The sequence below is a fragment of the Sinocyclocheilus grahami genome, unplaced genomic scaffold, assembly GCF_001515645.1.
Source record: "Sinocyclocheilus grahami isolate Dianchi unplaced genomic scaffold, SAMN03320097.WGS_v1.1 scaffold409.1, whole genome shotgun sequence".
Classification (NCBI taxonomy): Eukaryota; Metazoa; Chordata; class Actinopteri; order Cypriniformes; family Cyprinidae; genus Sinocyclocheilus; species Sinocyclocheilus grahami.
Window position 1 is genome coordinate 692,259 of NW_015505588.1, and position 12,183 is coordinate 704,441.

General features: G+C 35.8%; 1 protein-coding gene across 1 annotated transcript in view; it reads left to right on the top strand.

Moving 5' to 3' along the window:
- ugl (ureidoglycolate lyase) overlaps window positions 1-12,183 on the top strand; it is a 14,049-nt gene that overhangs the window by 253 nt on the left and 1,613 nt on the right. The window contains exons 2-14 of the mRNA XM_016232319.1: window positions 164-292; window positions 420-638; window positions 829-919; window positions 1,053-1,129; window positions 2,379-2,489; window positions 2,583-2,642; window positions 2,733-2,889; window positions 2,968-3,166; window positions 3,506-3,584; window positions 8,265-8,357; window positions 8,460-8,532; window positions 8,632-8,699; window positions 8,770-8,900. Coding sequence (XP_016087805.1) covers window positions 164-292; window positions 420-638; window positions 829-919; window positions 1,053-1,129; window positions 2,379-2,489; window positions 2,583-2,642; window positions 2,733-2,889; window positions 2,968-3,166; window positions 3,506-3,584; window positions 8,265-8,357; window positions 8,460-8,532; window positions 8,632-8,699; window positions 8,770-8,900 — 1,487 coding nt within the window. The remainder of the gene's footprint in view (window positions 1-163; window positions 293-419; window positions 639-828; window positions 920-1,052; window positions 1,130-2,378; window positions 2,490-2,582; window positions 2,643-2,732; window positions 2,890-2,967; window positions 3,167-3,505; window positions 3,585-8,264; window positions 8,358-8,459; window positions 8,533-8,631; window positions 8,700-8,769; window positions 8,901-12,183) is intronic.

A 12,183-nucleotide genomic window follows, 5' to 3' on the forward strand; every position in this document is an offset into this window, starting at 1 on the left:
ATATATATATATATATATATATATATATATATATATATATATATATATATATATATATAATTGCGTCTCTATACATCTGTCAGTGAATTGTAATGTGCAGAACTAAATGATGATTTGGTGTCAGTGTCAGGAAATCATGCAGGTTTAATGTGCTGATAAACAGGTGTATCAAGGTGTTGAACTGGAAACGCCTCCCTCAGGACTTGAGAGAGAGTTTCACACTCTGTTTAACTCTGATGCTCTGCTATTTCTGTCTGAACTCATCTCTACCTTCCAAGCAGAGGCTGACAAGGTACCTCTTCAATTTATATTTTCTAATAGAATTTAACCCAATAATGCATATTAAGGAAACCCCAATTACTTATTTATGCTACTCATAACAATGTTTGCTTGTTTATTTGTCTTTACTCTTTTGCAAGGTTTTGAATTTTCGAGTCCTCCGGAAAGTTCAGTTGGATCTGACAAGAGAGTTGCCAGGCTTTCTGAAGGACACAGCTCATATCCGAAATGATCCCAGCTGGAGAGTGAGCCCAGTTCCAGACCGATTACACTGCAGACATGTGGACGTTGGTGACCTTTCACCCTGTGATACACAACGTCTTATAATGGGACTCAAATCTACTGCCCAAGGTTTACAGGTAGGACTTAGTAATGCAAATAAGATGACACTGAAGTTAGAACAGAAATGCAAATATATATTGTATACTAAACTGCACTGAATACTGAAAAGATTGTATTTTTGTGTATACAGTGGCATCCAAGAATTTGAAACTGAAAAAGCTGAATTCCTGGCTGTAACTGCATTATTGTTCTGTTCTGTTCTGGTAGATTGATTTTGATGATGGCAACTGCCCAACATACCGCAATCAAATAAAGGGTATTTACAATGTTTATCAGGCTGTGCACAACCAGTTTCAGGGTGAGTCTTCAGTCTAACTCCTGCTACTTGTTTTGTCAGAAATGTAGTGAATTAAATATACTTTAACAAAAGAATCCCATCAGAGATGTATGGAAAGCATGTGTTAACAATCTGTCATATTCCTCTTAAACAGATGTACCACCCATTTCTCAGGCTCCAGTGCTGATGCTCCGTCCTCGAGCATGGAACATGGTGGAGCACAACATGATGGTATGGATCTGTAGTGAGCTTGTTTAATGGCACAGATGAGAATATTGGTGTCTTTGTTTGTTTGTCCCAACCATGTGTTTGAAATTGATTTAATTTCACATTTCACCAAGGTTTTAAAATTTTAATCACTTATAACCACAATTGGATTTTTTTGCATTTCAGCTGTTTCTCCTAGAACACATTAAAGGCACAATATGTAAGATTTTTTTTATTAAAATATCCAAAAACCACTAGAACAGTTTTATAGATTTTGCTGACTTGTGTACTTACATTATCCCAAATGTTTCGAAGAATGTTTAAATCCAGAGAAATAAGCAATTTTAACTAGTGACACGGACCATGTCTATAGTGTCATTGTGTCGCCTGCCAATGACGTCATACACCCTCGATTATTGGTTTTGTTTTGTAGAAAACATGAAACACCACAGATGCTTTAATATGCTATGCATTTTATTAGACGGGTGACGACCGCACAGAGTAGCATTATAACAAAATGTTCAAATGTATCTAGTATGATTTACTATGCTTTCCGGAAGGAGCGGAAGTGGTCGACTGTGGCATAATAAAAGCTCCGCTGCTTTCGAGCCGTGTGTCGTGCTCGTTCAGCAGCCTCGTTTTGCTTCGACGGCTTTCCGCCTCACTCTGCTTCATACTACGACGTTAATAAATCTTTAATACATTAGCTCATCCATGAACATGATTTCTGCCCGAGTCCCATCGGATTGCTTCGGCTGTGGGGATGAAGACGACAACAACCATGATTCCACACTCAGTCACGGCATCATCTAACTACGCCTTTGTTTCTTTGTTTGTTTTGAATACGCGCCCTCCAGTGGCAAAAAATTACATATTGTGCCTTTAAGTGTAAATGTAGAGAAAATTGATACTTTTGCTTGTTTCCTGCTTTAGATTGTTCTTCTATGAAAAAGCCCCAGTAACCTCACATGTGTCTCAGATAAAATTTCAAAAACTGTTGAAACTTAGATTTAAATTCAAGAGATTTCAGTGAAAGCCATTCATAATTAAAGTCTTCACATTCATGTTATAGCTCTGTACTCTTAATTTATGTCAGTAAATGTCTCATTTGTGTTTGTTTTATATTGCTCCAAATGGGTTTTTGGAGAAACATATGATTCAGATTAAAATAAAAGATAATTTAGAAATCTCTTTAGCTGTAAATGAGCTGATCCTGCATAGTAATATATCATTCTTGTTAGTGTGAAGTATATGTACATCTGTTTCTCTGTAGGTCAATGGTCGAGAGGTTCCAGGTCCATTGTTTGATTTTGGTCTGCTGATGTTTCATAATGCAAAACTAATTCTTCAAAACCAGAGTGGCCCTTTTTTCTACCTGTCCAAGGTCAGAGTCAGATCACATCACTCTGTTTACCAGGACAGAACTTCAATGTAGAATCAAACATATCCTAGAAAATCTTAATGATATGTTGTGCAGGTTGAGAGCTACACGGAGGCCAGACTCTGGAGTCAGATTTTTTTCTGGACTGAGAAAAAGGTGCGAGTGTTGACAGAGATTACATGTGACCCCAGTGCAGTTTTAACTACCATGAATTTTTTTTCTAATGTATTCTGAATTATTTTGTAGCTTGGCCTGCCAGCGGGCTGCATAAAGGCCACTGTGTTGATCGAGTGTGTCCTGGCATCGTTCGAGATGGAGGAGATTTTGTACGAGCTCAAGGAGCACTCTGCTGGTCTAAACTGTGGCATCTGGGATTATTCAGCTTCCTTTGTCAACAAATTTGGTCAGCGCATACATTTTCTGCAAGTTCGACTAGTAGACTCAATCACATTCCTCGATAGTGACAATGGTTGCTTTATAGGTCATCGGGTTGATTTCCTCCTCCCTGATCGCAGTAAATATGTGGATATGGAGAAGCGTTTCCTGCACAGCTACATGGATCTTCTAGTGCAGACGTGTCACCGCAGGGGTGCCCTAGCAACAGGTGGCATGGCAGCATTGCTGTTGCCTGGAGACAAAGAGAGTGACCTCTACAAGACTGCACTCAGAACTGTCACCAGGCAAGACGCAACCAGATTAGATAAAAGCTCTGTGGTGATTTGAGTCCAACCCATAATTGCAATCAAAATATAGTGGCACATAATTTTAAATCCCAATATTACAGTGGCCAAGTAGTGCACAACACAACAAAATCTCCACAATGGAAACAAGCCGCAATACAACGAAATAAGCACAACACAACGGAAACAAGGCACAACACAATGAAATTAGTCCTATGCGTTGTGTTGTAGTGATTTTGTTGTGTTGCGCACTACTGGGCCACCGAACATATGGCAGCTCAACCATTTATGGTTCTGTATTGGTTTTCCATATAAATTATCATTCTTGTGATATTTTAGACTTAAATTACTGGAGATCAAAGCAGGAGTTGATGGGTTCATGGTCTACGACATGGACCTGATTGAGCCCATGCAAAAAGTAAGTGTCACACATAAGTTGTTCATTTCTGTCTGGTCATTGATAAACTTCCCCATAACAGCACTTGCATATATGCAGAGGCAGACAGTAACTAATTACATTTACTTGAGTATTGTACTTAAGTACACTTTTTGAGTATCTGTACTTTACTTGAGTATTATTTTTTCGTATATGTTAGAAACAATATTGTCTGATTTTGCTAAATTGTGTACATGCCAATATTACCTATAAAGCCACAGAAGGACTGTTGTGCATCTCCTAATAAAACACAATAGGTGTTGGACTTGAAGCAGCACTGTATAGACTGTTCTGTGTGTGACATCAAAGTACCACGAGAGTGATTAGAGAGAATTAAAAAAAATAGAGTTGAGTACTTTGTCCGCCTCTGCACAGGAATAACACTTTAATAACACAGTAATAACACAGCAATAGCACAGTAATAACAGAAATTACTTGGGACTAACACATTATTAACATAGTAATAACACAGGAATAACACATTAATAACACAGTAATAACACAGGAGTAACACAGGAATAACACAGTAATAACAGAAATAAAACAGAAATAACAGTTATAACACAGGATTAACACATTAATAACACAGTAATAACGCAGCAATAACACAGGCATAACACAAGAATAACACATTAATAACACAGCAATAATTCCATAATACCACAGTAATAACGCAGTAATAACTCAGGAATAACACAGTAATAACAGAAATTACTGTTACTTTGTTATTCCTGTGTTATTACTGTGTTATTAATGTGTTATTCCTGTGTGATTACGGTGTTACTCCTGTGTTATTACTGTGTTATTACTGCGTTATTACTGAGTCAATCCTGTGTTATTCCTGTCTTAATAACACAGTAATAACACAGGAATAACAAAGAAATAACAGTAATAACGCAGTAATAACACAGTAATAACACAGAAATAACTCAGGAATAACACAGGACTAACTCAGTAATAACACATGAATAACACAGGACTAACAGAGTAATAACACAGCAATAACACAGTAATAACACATGAATAACACACTAACAACAGGAATAACACAGGAATAACAGAGTAATAACACAGCAATAACACAGTAATAACACATGAATAACACACTAATAACACAGGAATAACACAGGAATAACAGAGTAATAACACAGGAATAACACATTAATAACAGTAATAATTCAGTAATAAGACAGGAATAACACATTAATAACAAAGTAATAATTCAGTAATAACACAGGAATAACACAGGAATAACTCAGTAATAACAGGAATAATTCAGTAATAACAAAGCAATGACACAGTAATAACACACTAATAACACAGTAATAACACAGCAATAACTCAGTAATAACAGGAATAACACAGGAATAACAGAGTAATAACACAGGAATAACTCAGTAATAACAAAGGAATAACACAGGCATAAAACAGTAATAACACAGTAATAACACAGGAATAACTCAGTAATATCACACTTATAACACAGGAATAACACAGCAATAACACAGTAATAACACATGAATAACAGAGGAATAACAGAGTAATAACACAGCAATAACACAGTAATAACACATGAATAACACTAATAACACATGAATGACACAGGAATAACAGAGTAATAACACAGGAATAACACAGCAATAACACAGTAATAACACATGAATAACCCACTAATAACACAGGTATAAGACAGGAATAACAGAGTAATAACACAGGAATAACACATTAATAAAAGTAATAATTCAGTAATAAGACAGTAATAACACAGTAATAACACAGGGAATAACACAGGAATAACACATTAATAACACAGTAATAATTCAGTAATACCACAGTAATAACGCAGTAACAACTCAGGAATAACAGTAATAACTCAGTAATAACACAGTAATAACACAGAAATAATTCAGTAATAACACAGGAATGACAGTAATAACACACTAATAACACCGTAATAACACAGCAATAACTCAGTAATAACACAGGAATAACACAGGCATAAAACAGTAATAACACAGGAATAACTCAATAATAACACATGAATAACACAGGAATAACAGAGTAATAACACAGGAATAACTCATTAATAACACAGTAATAACACAGCAATAACACACTAATAACACAGTAATAACACAGGTATAACACAGGAATAACAGAGTAATAACACAGGAATAACACATTACTAACAGTAATAATTCAGTAATAAGACAGGAATAACACAGTAATAATACAGGGAATAACACAGGAATAACACAGCAATAACACAGTAATAACACAGGAATAAACACAGGAATAACACAGGCATAAAACAGTAATAACACAGGAATAACTCAGTAATGACAGTAATAACACATGAATAACACACTAATAACACAGTAATAACACAGGTATAACACAGGAATAACAGAGTAATAACACAGGAATAACACATTACTAACAGTAATAATTCAGTAATAAGACAGGAATAACACAGTAATAATACAGGGAATAACACAGGAATAACACAGCAATAACACAGTAATAACACAGGAATAAACACAGGAATAACACAGGCATAAAACAGTAATAACACAGGAATAACTCAGTAATGACAGTAATAACACATGAATAACACACTAATAACACAGTAATAACACAGGTATAACACAGGAATAACACAGGAATAAACAGGAATAACAGGCATAAAACAGGAATAACTCAGTAATAACAGTAATAACACATGAATAACACACTAATAACACAGTAATAACACAAGTATAACACAGGAATAACACAGGCATAAAACAGGAATAACACAGGAATAACACAGAATAACACACTAATAACACAGTAATAACACAGGTATAACACAGGAATAACAGAGTAATAACACAGGAATAACTCAGTAATGACAGTAATAACACATGAATAACACACTAATAACACAGTAATAACACAGGTATAACACAGGAATAACACAGGAATAAACAGGAATAACAGGCATAAAACAGGAATAACACAGGAATAACTCAGTAATAACAGTAATAACACATGAATAACACAGTAATAACACAAGTATAACACAGGAATAACACAGGCATAAAACAGGAATAACACAGGAATAACACAGGAATAACTCAGCAATAACAGGAATAAAACAGGAATAACAGAGTAATAACACAGGAATAACTCAGTAATAACGCAGGAATAAAACAGTAATAACACAGTAATAACACAGGAATAACTCAGTAATAACACAGGAATAAAACAGGAATAACAGAGTAATAACACAGGAATAACTCAGTAATAACGCAGGAATAAAACAGTAATAACACAGTAATAACACAGGAATAACTCAGTAATAACACAGGAATAAAACAGGAATAACAGAGTAATAACACAGGAATTACTCAGTAATAACACAGGAATAAACACAGGAATAACTCAGTAATAACTGTAATAACACAGGAATAACAGAGTAATAACACAGGAATAACACATTAATAACAATAATAATTCAGTAATAAGACAGGAATAACACAGTAATAACAGAGGAATAACAGGAATAACAGTATCAACATAAATAACTCAGGTATAACACATTAATAACAGGATTAACACACTAATAACACAGGAATAACACAGGAATAACAGAGTAATAACACAGGAATAACTCAGTAATAACCGTATTAACACAGGAATAACACAGGCATAACACAGGAAAAACAGAGGAATAACACAGGAATAACACAGGCATAACACAGCTTCTTTTTCTTCTCTAAAACGTGACTTTTTTTTCAGACAGTTTATCAGTAATCACTCTTGGGGCTACATGAAGAGATTTCCCAGCATTTTTTTAACACTGAGTTGCAAACGTGATATTTATTTACAACAATTCAATAATAAGAAGTTAATATTGTGGTATATATTAGACACAATATTGATTTTGCTAAATTGTGTACGTGAAAATCTTACCTATAAAGCCACAGAAGAACTGTTGTGCATCTCCTAATAAAACACAATAGGTGTTGGACTTGAAGCAGCACTGCACAGACCGTTCTGTGTGTGACATCAAAGTACCACGAGAGAGTGATTAGACAGCATTTAAAAAAAATGTTTTGATGTCAAATAGGTCTTGCTGTTTTGCTTTACAACTTTTACTTGTAATGGAGTAATATTTGACCAGCAGTATCTGTACTTTCACTCAAGTAATAGAGTTGAGTACTTGGTTACACTTTACTTGAAGGGGTGTGCATAAGACTGACATGACACCTACATAATCAAGACATGACACATGTCATGAATATGAAGGTTTTTTTATGCATGTTTATGACAACTGTCAATAAGTGTCATTCGCTCAGTTATGTCATTTTTAATGCAAAGATGACATTGTTTGAGATGTCTTTGTTATGGGCTATGGTTAGGGGTAAGGGTAGGGGTAGGGTTAGGTCAAATAATGTTATATTTGCATTAAAAATTACATAACTGAGCGAATGACACTTAATGACAGTTGTCATAAACATGCATAAAACCTCCTTCATATTCATAACATGTGTCATGTCATAATTATAAAGGTGTCATGTCAGTCTTATGCACACCCCTTCAAGTAAAGTGTTACCGAGTACTTTGTCCGCCTCTGCATATATGCATATAAAAACATAATTTCTCTCTCTCACACAGCTGTTTCAGCTTCACTCTCATGGTCAGAATCAACTCCTGCAGCTTCGTGAAGACATCACTGTGACCCCTGAAGACTTGCTCATTATGCCTGCGGTCAGTTGAATTCTATCACTGCAAATCATGTTAACAGTATAATAAATGTGTGGTGAGTGTAAATGCTGTTGCCTTTGTATTGTGTGCTTTATATCTCCATAGGGAGGAGTAACACAGAACGGACTGAGATATAACATTGCTGTAGGTGTCCTCTTCATTGAAGCCTGGCTTTCAGGTGCAAAACTTTATTTCACTTATTTCACAATGTTTTTATACAACATTTTTATGCTATGTGATGAATAGAGGTTTTATTGATATTGACTTTGTACAACAGGCAGAGGTCATTTCTTCTATCTGGGGAAGGTTGAGGATTCAGCAACAGCAGAGATATCCAGATCTCAGGTTGGTTCACTCAAAGCTCACATGCTACAATATAATATTATCTCTTATTCTAAGAGGCTGCATTTGTAAGGTTTGGCAGTGGATTCGGCACCAAGTGAGATTGGAGGATGATGGGACGGTAGTGACCCGAGCTCTTGTCAGCAGTTTGGCTGAAGGTCTGATGGAAGATCTGAAAGCAGCCATACACTGCCAAACAAGCAGGTAAAGAATGCTGTACCGATGCTTCATATATTGGATAGACAAAACATTTGTTGGAACGTGGACTTGAACAAGACATAGTGACCACAAAATGAAGTGGGATTCACACAGCAAAAGACCATGCATTACAGTGATTTTACCACGGTTACAGGATGTTCTTGTAGACGGTATGAAGAAATCATTGTTCAGTAGTTCAGTGAATAATAAAATTCCTCAATTACTATCTATATATCTATATATCTATATTAGGGGTTGAACGACTTCTGATTTTTTGAAGTCGACTTATGTGATGAAAGTCAAGTCGAAGTCGACTAGTCGCGGATGACGTCATTAATGAACAAATAAGTCTGGGGCTAATATTACCTATAAAGCCACAGAAGAACTGTTGTGCATCTCCTAATAAAACACAAAAGGTGTTGGACTTGAAGCAGCACTGCACAGACCGTTCTGTGTGTGACATCAAAGTACCACGAGAGAGTGATTAGACAGCATTTAAAAAAAAATTTTTGATGTCAAATAGGTCTTGCTGTTTTGCTTTACAACTTTTACTTGTACTGGAGTAATATTTGACCAGCAGTATCTGTACTTTCACTCAAGTAATAGAGTTGAGTACTTTGTCCGCCTCTGCATATATGCATATAAAAACATAATTTCTCTCTCTCACACAGCTGTTTCAGCTTCACTCTCATGGTCAGAATCAACTCCTGCAGCTTCGTGAAGACATCACTGTGACCCCTGAAGACTTGCTCATTATGCCTGCGGTCAGTTGAATTCTATCACTGCAAATCATGTTAACAGAATAATAAATGTGTGGTGAGTGTAAATGCTGTTGCCTTTGTATTGTGTGCTTTATATCTCCATAGGGAGGAGTAACACAGAACGGACTGAGATATAACATTGCTGTAGGTGTCCTCTTCATTGAAGCCTGGCTTTCAGGTGCAAAACTTTATTTCACTAATGACTTTTTATACAACATTTTTATGCTATGTGATGAATAGAGGTTTTATTGATATTGACTTTGTACAACAGGCAGAGGTCATTTCTTCTATCTGGGGAAGGTTGAGGATTCAGCAACAGCAGAGATATCCAGATCTCAGGTTGGTTCACTCAAAGCTCACATGCTACAATATAATATTATCTCTTATTCTAAGAGGCTGCATTTGTAAGGTTTGGCAGTGGATTCGGCACCAAGTGAGATTGGAGGATGATGGGACGGTAGTGACCCGAGCTCTTGTCAGCAGTTTGGCTGAAGGTCTGATGGAAGATCTGAAAGCAGCCATACACTGCCAAACAAGCAGGTAAAGAATGCTGTACCGATGCTTCATATATTGGATAGACAAAACATTTGTTGGAACGTGGACTTGAACAAGACATAGTGACCACAAAATGAAGTGGGATTCACACAGCAAAAGACCATGCATTACAGTGATTTTACCACGGTTACAGGATGTTCTTGTAGACGGTATGAAGAAATCATTGTTCAGTAGTTCAGTGAATAATAAAATTCCTCATTTACTATCTATATATCTATATATATATATATTAGGGGTTGAACGACTTCTGATTTTTTGAAGTCGACTTATGTGATGAAAGTCAAGTCGAAGTCGACTAGTCGCGGATGACGTCATTAATGAACAAATAAGTCTGGGGCTGTGACAAACAGCTCGTGCACAGCTATGACATATGACACATGCTCCTATAACAGCTCTTTTATCAGTCCTTTTGTCTTTGGGTCGTTATATTTCTCACAGATTTCTGCTCGTTCGAAATCAACTTTTCAGTTTTCAGTTTCTAAGCTATTTTATTGATGAAGAAATCATTGTTCAGTAGTTCAGTGAATAATAAAATTCCTCAATTACTATCTATATATCTATATATCTATATTAGGGGTTGAACGACTTCTGATTTTTTGAAGTCGACTTATGTGATGAAAGTCAAGTCGAAGTCGACTAGTCGCGGATGACGTCATTAATGAACAAATAAGTCTGGGGCTGTGACAAACAGCTCGTGCACAGCTATGACATATGACACATGCTCCTATAACAGCTCTTTTATCAGTCCTTTTGTCTTTGGGTCGTTATATTTCTCACAGATTTCTGATCGTTCGAAATCAACTTTTCAGTTTTCAGTTTCTAAGCTATTTTATTGAGAAATCACAGAACAGTGTTGACAATACATTACGACTTCTGATTTTTTGAAGTCGACTTATGTGATGAAAGTCAAGTCGAAGTCGACTAGTCGCGGATGACGTCATTAATGAACAAATAAGTCTGGGGCTGTGACAAACAGCTCGTGCACAGCTATGACATATGACACATGCTCCTATAACAGCTCTTTTATCAGTCCTTTTGTCTTTGGGTCGTTATATTTCTCACAGATTTCTGCTCGTTCGAAATCAACTTTTCAGTTTTCAGTTTCTAAGCTATTTTATTGAGAAATCACAGGACAGTGTTGACAATACATTTCCGCGCTGAATGATTGTGTGTGCGCGCGATCTGCGCGAGCTACTGTTTGTAGTCTATGTGTGTGCGTTACATTGCAGCAGTGTATTAGATTAGAACGGCGATTACCTGTAAAGTAAGCTGTTTAAAACGTGCATTTCCCCGTTCAGTTTCGAGCATCTAGTAATATAATCACATATGTATTGTGGAGCGCTTTCAGAGTATGCATTTATTTGTCATTTTAACTGTTTGAAAACGGAGCGCACATGTGGAAATCCTTCAAAGATTTCATATCCTGTTGCACCCTCTATACGCAGATGAGACCGGAAGCCAGACCCATAGAAATTACAAATGGCCGCGCCCATTTTTATGACAAGAAAAAGGTGGATAGGACCAGCGACTAGTCGACGTCATGGCAGAGCATTGAAGTCCACTAGTCGATGTAACCCCTAATATATATATATACATACACTGTATATACAGGTGCATCTCAATAAATTAGAATGTCGTGGAAAAGTTCATTTATTTCAGTAATTCAACTCAAATTGTGAATTTGAGTTGAAAATTTATTCAATTCAAAATAAATTCAATGCACACAGACTGAAGTAGTTTTAAGTCTTTGGTTCTTTTAGGACTTCAAGTAACTTGGGCTATGAGCTTCTCCACCCTTCCTCCATACTCTAAGACCTTGGTTTCCAAATGAAATACAATATATATACACATATATATACACTATGTATATAAATATATATATTTATATACACATATATATACACTATGTATATAAAATGTTCATAATAATATTGTATTAATATATATATATATATATATATATACACACACAC